The following is a 21,932-nucleotide window of genomic DNA, read 5'->3' as shown; positions in this document are numbered from 1 at the left end:
GCTTTTTCACAAATATTTGTAAAAATTGGCACCAGATATCCCATCGGTCTTTGTAAATATGGTTCTCGAACCCCAGCAACATTATTAACCAATCTGTGACCAACAGGTGTCACAGCAACCGGACAGAGTTTATCAAAACAGTTACAGGAGAAATGAATGAGTCAACCTTAAATCTATTTTAAAAGAATTTATTCAGTCTTTTTGCTTGAATCATTAACCTAAAAAAACAACAACAAATTAATTTAAGGAAATAAAAGAAAAAAAATCTGAACAAAAACAAACAATTGCTCAGTAAGATTTAACTCACCCTTAAAATATACTATATAGTAAATAATGAGAATGGCATCTGTGTTCCTCCTAAACCCCATATTCATAAATATTTTTAGGCATTGATAAAATGTTTAAATACGTTTAGTCAAAAACGCCAATCTAAATAAAACTTTCAGCATCAAAAGCGAATCATTTTCCTTTAAATCAACCAGAAATGAGATCATTTCACATCCCAGTCGCACCTGGGAAAATATCGAAATCATATTGTATAGGTTTTTTAAGGTTTAGGGGTTTGGATACATTCAGTTTTAGATCTCAGCAGCTTTTTAAATTTACTACAAGATTTGAAAATATTTTCATTGCCAAAAACAAAAATATCCAGAACTCTTCAACAACTGAAAACTGTTGAGTCTATTTGAAAGATTTAAACAATAGTTCACCCCAAAACAAAACCTTTGGTATTTACTCACGCTGATGTTATTTAATCCCCACAATGTCTGTTTTTATTTTTCAGAAACCAAATGCAGATTTTATGAAGTGTTGTTTTGGGTTTTCTGTTTATTGTGGGAGTGGATGTTGATCGAGTTTTCTTGTTTCAGTTTCATAGTAATCAGTTAACCCTTCAAACATCAAAAGTAACCCAAAATGTGTTAAATAAATAATAATAATAATAATAATAATAATAATACCAATAACAACAACAACAACAACTTCGCTGTTGTCACACATTACTTTCAAGCAAACATCCTAAACCTGCCCAAACAAGAGAATGTGCACTAAAAGACAGACACAGGTCAGGAGTTTCTCCAAATAACGGATGATATTTTTGTTAGTTTTTACCAAACCCTTTTGTATTTTCGAGTATTGTTTAACACTTTAGGGTCCTTTTGAAGTTTGAAGATGCGATTAGAGTCCACTTCCATAGTAACAAAAAACCCAAAACACTTTTTTTTTAAATCTGCATTTGGGTTCTGAAGAACAAAGGTATTGGATGATCACACGGCACAAGGGTGAGTAAATAATAAAAGGTTTTTTTTGTTTTGGTGTGAACTTTTTCTTTAATATTAAAATGTAACATTTAAATTTTAATCTCAACTGCAGGACTTCTATTCTGGTAAAAACTAAAACACTGGAAGCGGATTCCCCGGTCCCAGGAAAAAAAAACAATAATTCGGTTTACAAGTTGTATCCTGTTTGCTTGCAGATGAGAACAGCGTCAGTATAAAATCAGTAGGAGTGACTTTTTGCATGCACCATCTTTGCTTAAAGTGTATTGTCCCACCAGCTATCCATGGACTCTTTAGTGCAACCTTTCACTTTCATATCACATTTGTATCCCATAGGGCAACAGTGCTTCATATCTTTACAACACACCGCCTACAAAACGAGAGTGAAAGATGTGTGTGTTAATACATGTGCACTTAAGACAAACATTAAATGGCCTGCATCTATAGATTTTTATGAGCAATACCTCTTTATATGGACAGCAAGCCCACGTGGAGTCTGATAGTTTACAGCAGCTCTGTGTCTTTGAACAGCGTGTGGTTGCATCACACATCACATCTTCATCATCAGAGCGTGTGCGTGTCATTGGGACACTGTCTGTAGTTGAGGGTTTGATACAGGTTGCAGACTGAGGATTACAGGTGTAGCCCTGTGGGCAGCAGTGTATATGATCTTCACAACACACAGCCTAAAGAGAGAGAACATTCAACCAATCAGTGAAGAGCACAAACATCTGCCCATCCCGAGGCCTCAAAGGCAATCAAACAAATGCAAACGTAGGAAAGCAAAAGTGGTGACATCACAGGAATCCAAACAAACAACATGTAAAGTCTGAGAAGAAAAAACATGGTTTGTCTTAAAGCACATTAAAAACACCACACAGACATATAAACAACAATAAAATCTTGATTTTCAACACAGGGGGATGTGTGAAAGTGACTATAGATGGACATTGCTTTAAACAAGATTTACCTCGACAAGAGGGCAGCAGCCCCAGCTCCCTGTGGGTAATTTACAGCAGGTTGATCCTGATGCGCAACTGGTGGTGGAGTCACATTGTACATCTTTGTCTCCAAACAACACCGCAGACTTCTGAGTGACCTTGGCCTCCTGTTTTCTGTACCATGGGATCTCGTGATTGGCTTTAGTGCAGGTCGTTTTTCCTTCGTTACACTTATAACCACTGGGACAGCAATGGTCTCCATCCTTACAACATACCGCCTTAAAGAGCAAAGGATTCAGAAAATATAATATGCTTTATACAGCAAGGAAAATAAGTATTTGACACATCAGCATGTTTATCAGTAAGAGAGATTCCTAAGTGGGCTATTGACACAAAATTTCCACCACATGTAGCCATCAAGACAAATATTGAATGAATACAAAGAAATCAGAACATTTAAGTATACAAGTTGAGTCATAATAAATAAACTGAAAGGACACAGGGAATAAGTATTGAACACATGAAGGGAACAAGGTGCAAAATGGCTTAGAAAGCCAGGAGATCCCCTGAAATCTGTCAGGGGGCAGAGAGAAACATAGTTGCCAACTTGCAACTATAGTTGCTTTTGGGAAATGCACCCATGCCTACAGTATACTTTACATACATACTGAATATGCTACAGAAATAGTAAGCATAGTATAATATGCCACTGCAAACAAAGCCCATTAAAAAGCTTTAGGAGGAATTCATTTCTGTTTAGTGTGTATAGATGCGTTTATGTTTGTATGTCTAACCTTTGGCAGAGGACAGCACCCCCACTTGCTCAGTTTGTTCATATAGCAGCAAGTGTCATCTCGTGGACAGCTGGTGTGATTGTCACACATGTTTCTGTCCTCAGAATGTTTCAGTGCAGGAACCTCAGCATTAATGTTCGGCTGCGCAAGTTGCTTCTTGAACCAGGGCATGCTGGGAAGGCCAGATCGGACACAGGTTTGGTGAGCGACGTCACACTTGGATCCTTGCGGACAGCAGTGCACACCATCGGCACAGCACACGGCCTGAAGTCAGAGAGCGTGCAAATTTAATCTACAGCATACATGGGAAACTTTTGTACACATGGATGACCATTCACATGCATGTTGCAATGCATCATTCATAGAGGACACATGCTGCTTACATTATGGTCAAAGCTCATCAGTTTGCTGTCCACACATATGACCCCTTAAAATGCTGTCTGTAGGTATCAGTGAATTTGTTATATGGAGGTCTAAACATGAAATGCATCTATGCGTGTGTACCTGTGGCAGAGGGCAGCAACCCCAAGCACCAGAGTTCAGTTTACAGCAGGTGTTCCCCGTTGGACAGACAGACGTCTCATCACAGTTTTGGTTTTGGGATGGTGGAGTCACGGCAGTGATCTTCCTCACCATAGGCACAGAAATAAAGGCACCCTGATCGTTGGCGCCATCACAGGTGCTGGCAGCCACATTGCACACAGTGCCTTTTGGACAACAGTGGATATGATCATCGCAACACACCGCCTAGAAAAAGTAAATTAACATCATTTTGTGGCAACACTTCAAAGTGGGTAAACTTTTAAAAAAGCGTTTACCTGTGGCAATGGGCAGCACCCCCACTTTCCAGAGGCCATGCGGCAGCAGGTGGTATCACCAGGGCACGTCGACGTCTCATCACATTTCTGATTGGCCGCTATTGGAAAGGTGGGCACTTTTTCCACCCAGGGCACAGACATGGAGAGGACAGCAGGGTTGTCACAGGTGCCTGCAGCGATGTTACACACAGTATCGTGCGGACAGCAGTGCGCGTGGTCTTCACAACACACAGCCTGGAGGGGTGAAGAGATTCTCATTGATCAAATCATGTCTTAGCTTTTCCCAATAAAATTTAGTTTTGTTACAGGTTTGATTTCTGCAGACTTGCAGTCTCCAAACTATAAAGAGTTATGTTTTTTGTTATTAACTGCATGAAGGATACTAGATCACTTCTATTCTAATCTGTTGAATACCTTGGGTAGAGGACAGCAGGCCCAGACGCCCTCTAGGGTTTTACAGCAGGTAGTGCCGCTTGCACACGCTACAGTTTTATTACAGGGAATGGCTTCATCTGCAGACAGAAAGAGACCGAAAATTTCTAAGTGGACTGAATAAAGTGAAATTTACATTTACATTTAGTCATTTAGCAGACGCTTTTGTCCAAAGCGACTTACAAGTAAGGTAAACAATAGAAGCAATTATGGCAACATAAGAACAGCAATACATAAGTGCACTGGAAATAGTCTCATCAAGTCCAACATGTAATGAGTCTGGTCATGTAGGATCTGCTCTCTGACAGAGACTTCTGCAGCTTCTCTGATAACACAACAGCGTCCTGTATGTGCCAATCAGTCACATGTTTGAGTCATTTCAGCACATTTCTCAGTGATAGAAAGAAACTTTGGGTCAACTGCTATCAGCTTTTTGAAGCAATGAGTCAGCAACCAAATAATCTGTTTGTAATTGTATTGACGGCTGAACTGGATTAAAAAGCCTTCATGTAAACATTTTACCCAATACGATTGAGGTTGATCGGATGCAAATTTCGATTAAAGGGGTGGTGTAGTCCGATTTGTATCAGGAGAAAAGTATGCATATAAACGCGTGAATCGTAGTATTTTCTCAATCAGATTCAAAATAAATTGTGCACATGCGCAGAAGAATTGTGCTCAAGTTCATATTTACCTCATATTTAAGTATCTGATTCAGAAACATGCAATAGCAAGGCAATGCCAACATGCATTATTAACTCATTCCCCGCCAGCATTTTTTGCGATTTTCACAAAAGTTTCAGAAAATGCCTTCCAGGAAAATTTTCTTCTAAAAATATATAGACATACAAATATATCAAACGAAAGAACAGACCCTCTGCTTTCAAACTAACTAACTAACTAACTAACTAACTAACTAACTAACTAACTAACTAACTAACTAACAAAACAGGAAACATTTTTTTATCCTATCTATAATTTTTAGGGCAGTCATCCAAAATAAAAGTTTGTTTAGATAACACATGTGTGTGTGTGTGTGTGTGTGTAAATAAATAAATAAACAAATAAATAAGTGTGTGTGTGTGTGTGTGTGTGTGTGTGTGTGTGTGTGTGTGTGTGTGTGTGTGTGTGTGTGTGTGTGTGTGTGTGTGTGTGTGTGTGTGTGTTTTATATATAAATAATAATTAAACACAGTACACAAACATGTTATGTAAACACAACCTTTTTATCTAGATGCGATTAATCGCGTTTAATTTTTTGACAGCCCTAATATTTTTTTCTCTGATTATAAACTCTTAAATATGGGTATTTTTCTTTAAAATTATTTTTTTTTTAGCAAAAAGCTTCAATAATTGCATTTTATGAAGGAATTTTGCTAGAGATCATATTCACAATGATTATCAAAACATACACAGAGTTTAGTAAATAACGGTTTTGCTTCAGTTTTTTAATTGTAGTTTTTTTTAATAGCGTTATTTCAGATTTTTTTATGCAAATCCTTTCTCTTAATTTACAAGATAAATCGTCAATGGCAGGGAAATAGTTAAGGTAATGGGGTCACGCGCTGTACATTCTGCAGAGTTCATGTCTTTCATAACATTACATAAAGCAATGAAATAACGTTGTACCTTTCGAAAAGTGTGTTTTGTTTGCCTATATCTGAAAACTACTTAAGAACAACTTTCTTTAACTTTGTACATCTTTGTAGCGTAAACACAAAGAAAGATGTGTTGCCAAGTCCTCTGCTTTTTTGCGGACTTTAGATTTGCGGTACTTTTAACAAGTTAAACTGTTTCTGCGCGGTAAAGATGAAAGTTTTTGTTTATTAGTTATTGGTATTTGGGATGCTTTTGGGTAAGTGTTGAATATGCATTGGGCTGATTTTGATACACAAACCTGGCAACTCTGGCTGTGCGCTTGCGCAGACGTTTGGTTCGGATTATATAGAATGTACATGTAAACGAACATTTTTAACAATGTTTGCAATGTTTAGGGTGAATGTAAACTGTACTGCCGTAACCTGCAATCTGATTAAATTCAGTCGGATTGACAAAATTATGTGCATGTAAACATAGCCAGTGTTTTGCCAAAAGGTATTTTAACACTTTGTTTTTTATTTAGCACTGCTAAAAAGTCCATTTTGAATGATATACATAGTAAACAGATTTACCTCTGGAAGTAAGGGCTGGGATTTTAACGGCCATTGGTGTGACCCCACTGTCTGACACACAGGCGACGTGGACAAGGTCACAGGTTGTGCCCTCTGGACAGCAGTGCACGTGATCAGAACAACACACAGCCTGAAAAAAAAAGAAAATTTTGGTGGAAAATAGCAAAATACATAATCAGTAAAATCCATATACAGCATTTTTAGAAGAAACAATAAATTGAATTAGCAAGTCTACGAATATGAAGCACCTTTGGCATCGGGCAGCATCCATAGGACCCACTGGCCAGCTGACAGCATGTTGTATTATCTGAGCAACTGGATACCTTGTCTGGACAGACCACTGTGTACACACAAGCACACATTTGGCAGGTTATATTTAAAAAAAAAGTATATATATATATATATATTTAATTTATTTTTTGCTTAAAATTCGATATTTAAGACACGTATATAAAAAACTTTTCCAAATATCTTACCATCGTTAATGTTACTGGTTTCTGTAGGTGAATCTAGTGCAATAACATAAATACAACATAAAATACAAAATCAACCACATTTTTCTTTTTTTAAGTATATAAAACTAAAAATCACATTTATGCAAATTATACCATTCAAATTCATAAAGATTCATAATCTAATGATGAGATTTGAAAAATAAAAGTTTGTTTTCACATTGATTTCCATCTTTAACATGACCTTACTCATTCAATATTAAATAAATCGAAGTTATATTGCTACAGTAAGATTTTTAAATTATACAAGATGATTTTATGTAATCCTACCTGTTTGTTTATCAATCGATGTCCTGCGGCGGGCAGCAAACTTTCTCCAGAGAGGAGAGGGACCGTAAGTGGGTGACACGCACTTTGAATGCTCGAGGTCACAGGTCGTGCCTTCAGGACAGCAGTGTCGCTTATCTGAACAACACACAGCCTAAATACAAAGACATACACACAATTAACACAATATAGTACACATAGGTTACCATAACAGCATTTAAACAGTTATATGATCAGGCGGGTCTTATACATTTTTCAAAGGACAGCAGCCCCAGGTCCCATCAGGCATCTGGCAACAGGTGGTGTCGTCGGGACACTCAGACACCTGATCTGGACAAACCACAGCCTCCTAGAAACAAAAAGAAGAATTTCAGTATTTGCTAATGCTTATCTGGATTTGTGGCCGGGTAGGTATGCGCGTTACCTGCTTTGTGGCAACTTTTTCCACCCAATCTAAGATATGCGTCTTGTTTACACACTTGGCATGTTCAAGGTCACACAAAGTTCCCTCATAACAGCAATGCAAGTGGTCCGAACAGCACTCCGCCTGCAAATGTGCATAAAATCAAAAAACAAATAAATGATGTGCACATTTATTATATACCTTGTTTACCTGTGATTAAGACCAAGTGAAAGTAAATGATTATTTTTAAGATCTCGAGTGAACAGTTTTATTAATGAACTTCATATGATGCCAGGCATAGATTAGATACACCCTCGAAAACACTTACATTGGGCAGGGGGCAGCATCCGTACCCTCCTGACAGTGTTAGACAGCAGGTGTTTCCGTCTGCACATACTCCTCCATCAGGACAAACCAAAGCGGCGCACACATTCAGACATACACAGAGTAACACTATAACACCTGTGCACACCTAACAAGAAAAAAAAAAAATTGTAATCCAGGCCAAATTCAATTTTTATTTAATAATGTTACTATTATTTATTTTTGGCTACAAATGATTATTAATTCACATACACATAATTAATGTCTATAAATGTTTTGACACAAAAAAAGTCAACAAAGACCAAGTAGTCATGTTTCTTATGGAAAGCAACTAGATTTGGTTTTTAAGAAGATTTTAAAACAGACAGATTGATCACAACAATTTAACAAGTGGTTTCACACATTACCTAACCTGTCTAACAGGTGTGAAGCATACTGCATGTTATTCTGGGCTCAGTTATAATAAGAAAACATTTTGATGTAATGACATTATTAGGTTTATTATATTTATTACAGCATTCCCACCTTGGGTGTGCATAATTTTAAAATAATTGAACGGCCCGTCATCAATTATTCCTTACAAAGCTACTTCCCTGACAGTGCAGCAGACTTTAGACTCATTAAACAGGACTAGACAGTCAAAACATGTGATGAGTCAATAATCCTTTTTCTTTGTTACCAGTTGTGTCAGATTTGATATATGCCCCAAGAAATAAAATGCACTCTCTTAGTCAACCACAACAAATTGAAATTAAATCTGGTCTGCCAAAGAAACAAAGAGGACGCAAACGGAGAAAGAATTCAACGCAATAAAGATGACTTCACGAATACCACAAACCTGATGATTAGGTAAATTAGGCAACAAGAACAGACCAATAAAAGACTGATAAAAGAAATGACAATGACACATTTTTCTATGGAGACAAAAGTGAGATTTGTAACAGACGAGGTTGAAGCTTTAACGCCATCTGAACGTTAAGATCATTTTTGGTACGTCCTGTGTGACCCCTGCCTCGAAAGCAGAAGTATGCAGAAAAAAGTACAGGGCGAGTGACAAACCTATGCCTGGATGAGTTATTTTTTCTTTCTTTGCTAATGTATGCATATGAGACAATAAGTTTCGACTCGATACAAGATACATATATACACTTGCTGTATTACCAGAAAAAGATGTGATGAGTTTGAATCCAAATAAGGAGAGGTCTTGGAAACCACTTTGTACAATCAAGTGTATCTTTGTGAGGCTATAAATGGGGAGGCTACGGAGAAATCTGGGCCGAATATCGTGGTGAATACTGCTCGCTGTTATTTTTGAATTGCTGTTTTCTTTGTTTCGTAAAAAACTTATAAATAAGTCTTTGAAGTCTTAAGTCCTTTAAAATGCAAATGACGTGATCTCTGCACAAAATGGCAGTGCCGTGGTTGGATAGTGCAGATTAAGGGGCGGTATTATCCCCTTATGACATCACAAGAGGAGCCAAATTTAAATGACCTATTTTTCACATGCTTCCAAAGAATGATTTACCAAAACTGAGTTACTGGGTTGTTATTTTTTACTTTTTCTAGGTCAATAGAAGCACTGGGGACCCAATTATAGCACTTAAACATGAAAAAAGTATTTTACAGAATATTATCTGAACCTGAACAATTCATAGATTTATGCTCTAGTGCAAAATCCAGCTGAGCCTGGCACGGACAACACACAAGGTTACCGAATACCTAACAACGCACTAAAGTGAATGGTAAGAAGTGAAAGTCAAAGTTACTTTGCAATGTGGTTTTAATTTATTGAAAATGTACATTTGCTTGGAGATGTGGATGATGAATTTCTGAATCATATGTGCGCTAGGGATTTTGGGAAACACAACCGGTATATAAAATACAACATACCTTTAGGAAGATTGAAGGTGATTACACTTTACAGAACTTACCATTGTGTGTTTGTGTGTAACTGCAGTTGCAAGAAACTATTATTCTTCAAATTCTCAGATGTAATCCCATGGACTCCAACTTTTTTTACACTATAATAGAAGAACATATACATGACTAAATAAAAAAAATGCAGTGTTTTGGGTAACACCTCAGGATTTTAAATCATCTACAGAGCTCGAAATCTCCTCGAGTGATTCAGTTAAAGATTTACTTCTTCTTAAATCACCTTACATGACCCACATTCAGTTTACGCCCTGGCCATTAAACATTTATAACAAAATATCAAAATACATAGAAAAAATATGAAAATCCACCTTATATGGACAGTGAAATCAATATATTTTGGTAAGAAACTTTATTTTGTTTATGAGTTTGCTGACAAAAGATACCATGTTGATCCATGAAGTATCCTTTGAATACTAACAAACAGGACTATGGCATCATTGTTCACAGACTTACTACAGTATTTTTGTTTTAGGTGAAAATATAGTTATAAATTATGTCATAGTATATTTACTTTTACAGATGCTAACCTCATCTCCGAACATTTAAAACATTATCCTAAATAAACATCATTATCTATGATTACAATCACCTGCCGTTTGTCCCACTACAATGTTATTAATATTGAGATGACAAGTATCGTTTCACAGCGTGCACTAAATAAACTAGTTGTATTTTCTTCAGTTTTTGACACAAATGTATCATTTCAGTTTTGTGTTTCTTATTATTGTATCAGACGGAAGCGCGTGAAAATGGCCGGAATAAAGCCAAACAAAGAGCTCACTTCAATAAAAACAACACGATATGAATGTAAAGATAAAACACTTACTGACCGTACCGTTTTTGCAGTCTCAAAGTGAATAAAGTTGAATAAAACTGAGTGATAAATGCGCGTGGCTCCTCTAATGTGAAATATAGCTGTGTCTTTTGACTTTATTTGTGGTATTGTCACGTGACTGCCGGCTCATGTGACACTCGCTTGTTCGACTTCATCCGGCGCCTAAAGAACCGACAGGCGACAGGATTACGTCAAAGTACCGCGAGAGCTATCATACGGAGAAGTCTCTCGCGGTACTTTGACGTCATCCGCCTGTCAGTTCTTTCGGCGCACTCGAAAGCACCTTTTATTGAGCAACAAGAGAAATGTCACGTGCTTTACGTTAGGAAAACAACAAGATAACTTAAACATAGAGGTATATTTTTGACTTTGAAAATATATTTAGTTTTAACTCTCATATATCAACATACATTTCAAAATGTTTTTGAAATATATGGAGGGCTAAATATATATTTAAATGCTTTAAAATATATTTTAAAATAAAAAAAATGTCCCAAAAACATTTTGAAAAATATATCTCCTTAAACATATTCCAAAATATTTTTCAGCAAATATATTTTGGGCCATTTTTTGAATATTTTGAAATTTATTTTAAAATACATTTAAAAATATTTTTGCTGTATGTGTTATATATTACTACTTTATAATAACAATTCATGAATCATTATAAACTAATATATAAATTAATTCTCTTCTTCAATGTGTGTCAGGAAGTCAGATCATGGGAATGAAATTTCTGTGAACAATAACATTGTCTGTACATTTTTGATGTTACATGGCTAAATTGTATATTGTAGTGTCTACCAACACAATACCTTTGGCTTTTGTATGTTATACGATCTATATTTTTATAAATAAACATTTGCCAGATTTCTTTCTGGTTTTCAGATTGTTGAAAAGCTTTAGTTGTTTTTAATTGATGCAGCGAGTTCAACAGAATCAGTACAGCACAAGCTTTTCACGATTTCATCATATAAAAGTACACAAATTAAGTTTTGCTTCAAAAATCAAACAGAACACATGAAATAATCCTTTAATAAAATATGACTTTCTTCAACTAAAAAATGCAGATAATTGTAATTCTTAGAAAAAAACATTTTCTGCTGATGCCTTTGAATTATTTTGCACACATTAAAAGTGAAAGCAAAGTTCATATCCATTTACAGGTTTTGTGATGAGCAATCTTCAGTTTGTGCTTCATTCATCTGCTCCTGCTGTTGGTTTGTTGGGGTCAGATGGGAATGTTTTGAACGTTTACCCCTGAACACCGTGGTCTCCTCCCCGTTCTCTCCTTCCTCTTGTTCAAGTCTTCCTCTCTTCACAAAGTGCTGGATTCTGGACTCCAGACTCTCACAGCGTGGACGCGCCAGCAGTGGCTGGTACTTCTTCTGCCTCGATCCTTCCATTAACCAGCACTGCAGCGAGGACATCTCACCTAAAAAAACACACACAGATTATCAGTCATTCACAACTAGGTTGATCAATACTTGAGTACTGCTTGCTTAATTCTGTCCAGGATATACTGTTAACTATATTTTAGTTAGTATGTAGTACATTTGGGAACCATGCAATGATAACAATGTAAACTTTATGCTAGGGAGCTGTGCTTTGGCAGCCGATATTATAAATATGATAGTGGTCATAACATTTCCGTGACACGCTTAAGGTATTTGGCCAATCATAACACACCGGATAGCTAACCAATCAGAGCACATTGCGCTTTTCAAAACAACGAACTTTGTAAAAATCAACGCATTTCAGAAAGGCCGGGCAAAGTTAAGGAACAATAATATACGATATGTGAAAAATAATTTGTTTTTTAACGTTAAACTTTGTAAATGCATATCATTACACCAAATAATGCTCTTTTTAGCAATGACCCCTTTATTTAATGATCTCTTTTGCATACTGTGCAAAGTATACCTGCTACGTACTATAAAAAGTAGTATGCCATTTTGAACATGAGGATTTTTCTCACAGAGCTTTAGTTTTTGTGTAAGTAAACACAGACCTGTGGTTTTGTTCTGGAGACCCTGGATCATGCCGAGCAGAACCTGGGTCTTGACTGCGGTCTGAACCCAGTGTTGGTGAAGAGAATTCAGGACATAGTTCTCCTCCTCAGGTTCTGTTTCCCAGTTCACACCCTCAAAATGACAGTCATACAGCACCAAAGGGTAATCCACTGCCATGCTTAAGATAAAACACATTTACTGTGAAAGATCTGCTTCATGATTGGTAAAAAAAAAACAGACATACATGCCAACACGATTTTAGCTATGTAAATGCTGAAATGTAGCCCACCTGTACTGAGGCTTCCTTGGGTTGTTCTCTACATCCATAAGTTGATTAATAATTTCTGGAGATTCAAGTTTCTGTCCAATAAGAAGCAGCACAGCCATCATGCAGCGAACCTGAGAACAAGCAAAAAAAGATAAAACTTGAGCTTTTATTATAGGCCACTGCTGAAGTTTAAATAGGATTTATCTATATATATATAAGTTTTATCTTTATTTGCTTGTTCTCAGGTTCGCTGCAATGAAATAAATCATAAGGTCTCAAATAGGAGCAGAGGAAGTACAGCAGATCTATGGATGGACAGCAAAGATGTTTTTCTGGACCAGAACTGGCCTCATTGATGTCAAAGCACCATGTAAAATGACAGGCAGTTAATAAAAATGGGCTCCTGACCTGGTGATAGAGGAAAGCCAGACCCTTGACTTGAAACACATAGAGTTGGTGAGGATCATTAGCGGAGGTGGATTCGAGTTGAGCTGGCTGGACGCTGGCAGACAGGATAGTCCTTTGAAACTGCAAGACTCCGTTACCCACGTCCATCTTACACAAGTTTCTGAAATCGTGTGTATCTTCATACCTGCATAACCAGGATTATGACATAAAATCAATTTTTATTTAGAATTCTGATAGATTACTAAGCAGGTAAGTAACAATGCAAAACTAGATCTCTTTACAACTACTGGAGCACACAAGATGCTCTTTAAATCAATCTACTTATATTAAAGATTATTCAATGACATTTTTTCTACTAACCGTTTGGCTGCCTCGGCCATAAGATCCACGTCCAAATCTCCACGAGGAAAGTAGTACCTGTAGGTTCTTGACTTACAGTCAAATCGTGCACTGAAGCCGGTTTCTACAGGAGCCCATTGCAGAACTCTGATGTCCTGAGGCAGAACTCGATTCAGCATCTTAACGTATGGTAATTCATCTGAAGCAGGCTTGCTTTTGCCCTCCACACCAGCGGGTACTGTCACACCTAAACCTCCATCATACTGGTTGGAGCGCAGGTCAATGGATATAACCTGGAGATGAGAGCAAACATCAGGGTTTCCAAAGTTTTCGACTCTGGGAATCCTAGAATATATAAAAACATTTGTGACCCAGTCTGTGAAAACCCAGCTAACAGTACAGGATTATTATGTCAGAATATAGCCTTGATATCTTTAATATCGATGTGAAATCAATCTTTGATGCTCCAAATTTTGTAAATGGAAATCCCTGTACCTGTGAAAAAGCGCTAACACCTTTATCCGTGCGTCCGCAGCGGTGATAGTTGGAGGTCTGTCTGTCTTGAATAAGTTTTGTTTTTAACAGTGCCTCAAACAGCCGGGCTTCAACCGTATTGTCTGTGTTTTCCTGGACAGCAAAGCCCTGATACTGCCAGCCGAGATATGCCAACCGCAGTGCCGCATGCCTGCGAGGGTGGGCAGAAAAGTCGAAGGGTCTTTCTGCTCCTCGCTTCCTCCCTTTGGGTTTGTTCTCTTCTTCCTTCCGATGGTTTAGGACATCTGGTTTGAGACTGGTAGATGCTTCGGTCTTCTCTTCCATAGATCCATGTTTACCTGCTTTTAGCTGAGATTTTAATCTCTCAACCTCTTCCTCCAAAGCTTTGACACGGGCAAGGAGCGCTTCTTCTGTCATGACTTCACTAAATTCAGATCTGTAAAATACATAACATGATATTTTATGTTGCATGCAGTGTTTGCTGAAGAAACAATACAAATTCTAATGTTTTTCATTACAAATATCATTATGAACCATCAACTGTTTTCCATTAAAACCAGTACAAAATTATTTTATGTATTGAGTTTTGGCCTTTATTCCAGTAGGATATAAAGGTGATCATCTGGTTCCCATCTGACACATTAAATCCCACCAATAAAACCCATCACATTACCAATACAGAACCACAGAGATTACCAATACCAAACCAATACATTCCCATTATAACAAATAAATCCATTATCATTTCTGTGAATGTTTCTATATTTAGCAAGGGTTCTTTTCCATACGTTCAGAAAAATACATTTTAGTTATTTAAATATTAATACGATTAATAGGGTTCAAATATTAGCTTTGCATAGGCACTTTATTTTTTTAGGTGGATACATTAGCTAGACATTTAAAGCGCACATCTCCACGTGTTTGTTTCCTTTAGACATTTTAGACAGCTAGACATTTTATCAATGTTGTAAAACAAGATTTATAAAAGGATAACATCTAATATATCAAACTATACCTGCATCGTTTCTGAATTTTGATTAATAGGTTAAAAACACACTTAATCATGTACCGTAACTTTTAAACACAATGCCGCTGCTGTAGCTTCCGTGACACTGCCTGTCAAAATAAAAGTCCCAACACATCTACACTAATTTATTATTTTGAAAGTCCAGAAACATTTGCACCAATAAAGTGCAATAAAATCACGATTGACAGCGCAATTATTTATTTTTATATCTATTTTAATCAATTTTATCCATTAATGCAATGTCCGTATGTGTAATTACATGTTAATAAAATAAATATTGTGAGCACAATAACATAATATTAAACGCCTTTGCAAGTGCATAAATTTTCAGCTAAAACTTTATTTAAAACTAAATTATAATAAAATAATCCATGTTCAGTCCAAAACACTTTTTCATTATACAATGCAAAATGGCATTTTGTAATACATCATATTTATTATAAAGAGAAAATTACTTTTAGAGAAAAATACCTGTGTTTTATAAAATATTATTTTTATCTAACTTTTTACTTGATGTTAGGGCTAAGTTTGCTCTAACATCTTCCTCCTGGTAAACAACAAGGCGCGCACTGATTTACGATAAATGCTTTGCAGTCATGTTTATCATGGTAAACAGAAAGCCACACATGCCTGAGCAAAAAAAATGCTGATGTTTAATAATTAATTGTAAAGACCATAAACAGAACTGGATCATATGATGAATACAACCGCGTTTTGCCCTTTCCTTTAAATCTGAAAATCTTATTGGTTAAAGCTCTCAAGTGGCCCTTCAGAGAGGCTCGTGATTGGTGGTCTGGTTCTCCATTGACACACACTGCTTCCTGCTCACGCGAAGACCATCAATAGTAGAAAAGTTTAAATAACTTCCAAATGTTGGACCGATACATGTGACGTCACGGGACTCAAGATGATACATTGTAGCCGGGGTGCGATACTCGCGCTTTTATGTGTTACAATGTTGCACTGCATCTTCGGTGAGTTTCACACTCTGGCGCATCTGAAAGCGCGAGCCAGCGATAAAACTCAGTCCAGGGCTGTGGTGGATCTACTCAGACGGCTCCTGGGGGACCGATCCCGAGAGTTCATCGTGTCGGTCAACAGGACTCTATCCAATGACAGTTCAGACGTGTGTGAGCTGCGATCCGCCACAAACGACAAGATTATGGCGGTGGGCTCCACGGGGGTCGCGGTGGCCACCGGTATATATAACTATCTGAAGTACTTCTGTAACTGTCACGTGTCTTGGTCCGGGGATCAATTAAATGTCCCGAGACCTCTTCCTCCAGTCACCGGTGTCCTGCGCATCAGCACGCCTCACAGGTAAATGACGTCACGTGATATGATTTTATTATTTAATAGGTGTATAATTGAATAACACTTTACATTTTGAGGTTCTTTTTTACATTATTCAATCATCATTTATCATTTATTTTATAGAAGTCTTTATTTTAACATGATTTAAATATTCTGTATTGTCTGTACGTATGAGATTATCCATGTTTTGTGTAGTTTTTTATTTATCTCCAGGTATATGCAGCTGATCATTCTGTTGTGTTTGTCTCTGGTACATGTTCATGCACCGATCCAAAACAGGACCGTGAAAACCCAGCATTGTTCAGTGAGAGATTGGCGGTCACTGTTGTAGTAGTCGGATCTTTGTTGTTGTCTGGATGTGTGTTGTTTATCTTGTTACTTCTGCATGAGCAAACCTGTGTTATGTCACTCTCATACATACCACCATCCTGTGAATTCCACACACAGACTATGACACTAGATAAAGCCATGTTTGTTATATAGATAAACTGTGGCAAATACCTCTAAATAACTTTTAATTAAGTGTAGCGTTTGTGTGATCCACAGATTTAGGTATTATCAGAATGTGTGTACCCAGAGCTATTCCACTGTGTGGTGGGACTGGCCAAGATGGCAAAGAGAGATTGACTGGATGGCACTGAACGGTATAAACCTTCCCCTGGCATTTACTGGGCAGGAGGCGCTGTGGCAGGAGGTGAGAGATCTCATCTGAACATCAGAAATGTTACAAATATGGTGTATTATACTTGGGGAAATGGATAATTTTCCAGTGTATAAATTGTTTTTCATGCTGTTGCAGGTTTATCTGTCTCTTGGTCTGAATCAGACAGAAATCGATCGTTTCTTCACAGGTCCAGCTTTCCTAGCGTGGAACCGCATGGGGAACTTATTTCAGTGGGGTGGAAAACTTCCTCAGTCCTGGCATGTTAAACAGCTCAACCTACAGGTACTGACATTTCTTTTAAAAATATCAGATTAAATGATAAACTGAACATTCAGATAATGTTAAAACATTTATGTAAGTAAAGACATGCTTATAATGTTTTTAAACTCTTTTAAATATATGTGTAATTGGATTTTATCTTTTAATTCTTCTAGTTCAAAATCTTGGACCGAATGAGAGCTTTTGGAATGATACCTGTATTGCCTGCCTTTTCAGGAATTGTACCTGAAGGAATTAGCAGGTGTGGAATAGATTTGTTAGTTCGTTCATTCATTCGTTCTTTCTCATTTATTCATTCACAATTTTTTGATGATGTATACATTGCAGAATGACTTGCGTAGTATTTTTGTCTTGTTCTTTAGTACAAATACCTAAAAATTCTTAAATTAAAGGGATATTTTGAGGAATGTTTGTATCCAATCTGATCATGAGCCCCATTCACTTCCATAGTAAGAAAAAAGAACACTTTTAAAAAAAACATAATTTTCATTTTGGGGTGAACTATCCCTTAAAGATGCATTTTCTTGATGCGAAAAATGAGCTAAGAAAATAAGTCTAGTCAATTAAAACAAGCAAAAAAATCTGCTAATGGCATAAGAAAAAAACTTGAATTTTCCCAGAATTTTTTTCTTACACTGCACACTGCAAATGATTTTCAAGAAAAAAATTCTTAGTATTTTTGTCTTGTTTTCAGTAAAAATATCTAAAAATTCTTAAATAAAGATGCTTTTTCTTGATGAGCAAAACGACCCAAGAAAATAAGTCTAGTTTTTAGACCAAAATTTTTTCTTGAATTAAGTGTTTATGGAAAATGTTCAAGATTTTTTGCTTACCCCATTGGCCGATTTTTTTGCTTGTTTTATGCACAAAATCACTTAAATTTGATACTTTTGGTCTAAAAACTAGACTTATTTTCTCTTGGGTCATTTTGCTTTTAAATAATGAAAATAAATATTGATTTAAGAATTTTTAGATATTTGTACTAAAAACAATGAAAAAATACTAAACAAGAAAGTCATTCTTTGCAGTGTATAACTTAATTTATTGTTACTTTGATATGAGTAATATTCCAAACTGTAAAAATGTCTTTCAGGTTATTTCCCAAAGCAAATGTGACCACGTTGAGTCCCTGGAGCCATTTTAACTGTAGCTACTCCTGCGCTCACATGCTGGATCCTCGAGATCCGCTGTTTCAGCACATCGGAGGTCTTTTCTTATCTCAGGTCATTAAGGAGTTTGGGACAGACCACATTTACAACACAGACACTTTTAATGAAATGAGCCCGGCCTCCTCAGACCCCACTTACCTGGCATCTGTTAGCCAGGCAGTTTTTAAAACAATGACTTCAGGTAACTGAGCAATTTTTTGGGAGTTTGAATATATCCTGTGTTGATGCTTATTTTCATTTGGCAGAAATTGGCACATTGAGTTGCTCTGTTTTTTTAACCAACAACTGACCCGGGTAAATTCTGGGGCAGTCTAATGTGTCTCATGTCTGGTGAGTGTTTCCTTTGATTCATGGTCTGTCTCTTTCTGTCGTTGGCAGTGGATCCTCAAGCAATTTGGCTGATGCAGGGTTGGCTATTTATCCATGACCCATTGTTCTGGAAACCAGACCAGGTCAAGGCCCTGTTACATGGCGTTCCCCTGGGACGAATGATTGTCCTGGATCTCTTTGCTGAATCCATGCCTGTCTATTCTTCCACTAACTCCTTTTACGGCCAGCCTTTCATTTGGTGCATGCTGCACAATTTCGGTGGGAATAGTGGTTTGTTTGGAACAGTGGATCGTGTTAACTCTGGCCCCTTTGATGCCCTCCGCTTCCCAAATTCCACTCTGGTTGGGTTGGGTTTGGCCCCCGAGGGGATAGAACAGAACCCGGTGGTTTACGAACTCATGAGCGAGCTGGCCTGGCGCAAAGAACCCGTGAACCTTTCCAAGTGGGCATCGCTGTACGCCTTGCGCCGCTACGGCAGCATGGATGAGAACTTGGCGTTGGCGTGGCGACTGCTGTTTCAGGGCGTGTACAACTGCACTGTTCCTCAATACAAGAATCACAATCGAAGCCCTCTGGTCCATCGACCGTCTTTGCGCATGCAGACGGACGTTTGGTATGAACCAGCTGACTTGTACAAAGCGTGGAAGTTGCTCTTTGAGGCAGCGCCTGGGTTGGTTGCAGTGGAAACCTTCAGATATGATGTAGTTGATATAACGCGGCAGGCCCTTCAGCTCCTCACGACCGAATTCTACAAGGACATACGTGATGCATTTCAGGTAGACTCAAAACTAAATGTTTTATTTGGTTTAGAGGAATTACCCCACATCTGCGTGCTAATATTCACAGTTTAAAACCTTGGATATTTACTATTTCGCTGCAAATTCATCTGTAATAATGCTCTGTCACCCATTTAATTCTCAGACCCAAAAGCTTCCCGACCTCCTGACAGCTGGCGGCGTGCTCCTTTACGATCTGTTACCTGAGTTGGATCGCCTTCTTTCCAGCAACGAACACTTCCTGTTGGGGGCGTGGCTCGAGCAGGCAAAGTCCCAGGCTCTGGACGAACACGAAGCTCAGCTGTACGATTTCAATGCACGAAATCAGATCACCCTTTGGGGACCCGATGGCAACATCCTGGACTATGCCAGCAAAGAGTGGGGTGGTCTGGTGGAGGACTATTATTTACAACGTTGGGCCTTGTTTGTCAATGCATTAGTGGAGTGTCTTGACAGGGCAAGGCCCTTCAAACAGGACGTCTTCAACCAAGCTGTGTTTCAGGTTGAGAAAGGGTTTGTCTTCAATCAGAGAAAATATCCCTCCAAACCAATAGGAGACACTTTTGACATTGCACACCGAATCTTCTTGAAATACTATCCATATGCGATGAAAAAGTTAATGCCAACACATTTTTGAACCACAGAAATGATCCATAAATCATTATATATCAAATTGATATACAATCAAAGTGCAGCGTCTATACAATTTCTTTTAATGTTTTTTGTAAACACCACTGGCAGTGTTTGAAAGGCAACTTGCAGAGCAATTTATAATACATTTAGTTAAGTGGTCGACATGTTTATAGCTTGCTACCTAAATGACATCCGGTTTAAAGTTAAAATTTTTTTAAAGATGACCCCATCACCGTATTGAGGTTGGCTACCACCATAAAAATGCAAGAAAATAACGTAAAGTGCAACTGGTCTGCATGACTGAAATGGATGGTATGCTTGGATGTCTAAGAAGCTGCTGCTTTCTTTTCAGGTTGTTTTGTATGGCACATAAACTGTATATACTGTACATTTTCAAAATGTGAATTTGGGTAAAAATATAATATAGATGCTATATTACATTATTAAAAATTAGATTAAACACATTTTTGTGGTTAAAAAGCAGAAATTGGTAGTTTTAGCCATTCTGTAATTAATAGCTAATGTCTCTTAAGGATAATTTAGACTTTAGAATTTTTAACTGCAATTTAATTTTAGGTTATTGATCTTTGTTTAGACAGAGATCAGACTGAACCTGACTGACTATCTTCTGTTCGTAGTTAACCATCATAGACAAAAACCTTGTTTGCTACAACTGAAAAGCTATTTTTGTATTTTGGAAATAAAAGACAGATTTTTCATAACACTTTTGGTAGTAATATTGTAGAGAAATATCATCAAACTCTCATTAAATTATACAAGACATCTCATACAGAGATAATTTGCTTATGGTTTTAATTCTTTGAAAACATTCCTTAAAAAACTAAATTATATAATCATGCAATATACAAAGACAGTTTCATCCTCACTGTGTTCATATTTCAAAGTAGATTTTGTCTTTTCAGAGGGATTTGCTTTAGACCCCTATCACAAATGAGACCACCAACATAAAGATGACAGCATGCAACATATGTTTCATCCTGATAATAAAATATAATAAAAAAATACACTCACCATAATACGGGATTTTGCGGTTTCTAAAGGGAATGAATGAACAAAGTTTTATAGTATAGTAATAAAGCCTAACTAAACTAAACTAAACTTTTAGATGATTTCCTTATATAATTGACATTTGTGAATCTTTCATAAAAATAATAAAAGATGTCTTTTTGCTGACAATGTACATTTATGAATGTTATATTTGGCAAGAAAGAGTTATAGATTCATTATAAATTTTACAATTGAATGGTCTAATTTCTAAGAGTCACCAAAAAAGCCTTGGATAATAAGTAAAGAATTTTGCCAAAAAATTGTTTACAAAATTTCAAAAATAAACCCATAATAGTTAACAATAAAAAACAATACCAAAACAAATGAAAAGTTGTTTCTTCAGATTGCTCATCAGTGAGAAATCCAGCAGTCTGGGTATTGATGACATCATAAAGCAAAACATATTTAATGTAAAACTTCTACAAAACTTTCAAACTGG

General features: G+C 37.0%; 3 protein-coding genes across 5 annotated transcripts; 1 reads left to right on the top strand and 2 right to left on the bottom strand.

The window, feature by feature from the left end:
• Window positions 1-172: 172 nt before the first annotated feature.
• Window positions 173-10,831, bottom strand: grnb (granulin b). The gene is made up of 16 exons (XM_065258673.1): window positions 10,712-10,831; window positions 9,870-9,959; window positions 7,943-8,086; window positions 7,636-7,758; window positions 7,462-7,560; window positions 7,215-7,365; window positions 6,909-6,941; window positions 6,681-6,772; window positions 6,433-6,562; window positions 4,245-4,342; window positions 3,831-4,064; window positions 3,517-3,759; window positions 3,013-3,276; window positions 2,248-2,496; window positions 1,742-1,963; window positions 173-1,647 (listed from the first exon to the last, which is right to left on the bottom strand). Exons 2-16 carry the CDS (start codon window positions 9,870-9,872, stop codon window positions 1,534-1,536), a joined length of 2,199 nt encoding a protein of 732 aa, XP_065114745.1. The 5' UTR covers window positions 9,873-9,959; window positions 10,712-10,831; the 3' UTR covers window positions 173-1,533.
• Window positions 10,832-11,728: 897 nt separating this feature from the next.
• Window positions 11,729-15,361, bottom strand: pus3 (pseudouridylate synthase 3). 3 transcript variants are annotated; one of them, XM_065258691.2, is made up of 8 exons: window positions 15,249-15,361; window positions 14,234-14,669; window positions 13,760-14,031; window positions 13,400-13,583; window positions 13,013-13,122; window positions 12,723-12,901; window positions 11,950-12,146; window positions 11,729-11,919 (listed from the first exon to the last, which is right to left on the bottom strand). In XM_065258691.2, the coding sequence occupies exons 1-8, from the start codon at window positions 15,296-15,298 to the stop codon at window positions 11,872-11,874; spliced, it is 1,476 nt and encodes a 491-aa protein (XP_065114763.1). In that variant the 5' UTR covers window positions 15,299-15,361; the 3' UTR covers window positions 11,729-11,871. The 3 variants fall into 3 exon arrangements, with proteins under 3 accessions (XP_065114763.1, XP_065114762.1, XP_065114765.1); XM_065258690.2 differs by having other exon boundaries at window positions 11,729-12,146; XM_065258693.2 differs by having other exon boundaries at window positions 11,729-12,146; window positions 15,309-15,353.
• A 469-nt stretch (window positions 15,362-15,830) lies between these two features.
• Window positions 15,831-21,405, top strand: naglu (N-acetylglucosaminidase, alpha). Its single transcript, XM_065258671.2, has 7 exons — window positions 15,831-16,580; window positions 17,121-17,268; window positions 17,374-17,520; window positions 17,673-17,758; window positions 18,611-18,867; window positions 19,065-19,792; window positions 19,938-21,405. Exons 1-7 carry the CDS (start codon window positions 16,168-16,170, stop codon window positions 20,427-20,429), a joined length of 2,271 nt encoding a protein of 756 aa, XP_065114743.1. The 5' UTR covers window positions 15,831-16,167; the 3' UTR covers window positions 20,430-21,405.
• Window positions 21,406-21,932: the final 527 nt, after the last annotated feature.

The sequence above is a fragment of the Paramisgurnus dabryanus genome, chromosome 22 (genome assembly GCF_030506205.2).
Source record: "Paramisgurnus dabryanus chromosome 22, PD_genome_1.1, whole genome shotgun sequence".
In the NCBI taxonomy this organism is placed as follows: Eukaryota; Metazoa; Chordata; class Actinopteri; order Cypriniformes; family Cobitidae; genus Paramisgurnus; species Paramisgurnus dabryanus.
This window is presented reverse-complemented; position numbering and strand designations above follow the sequence as displayed.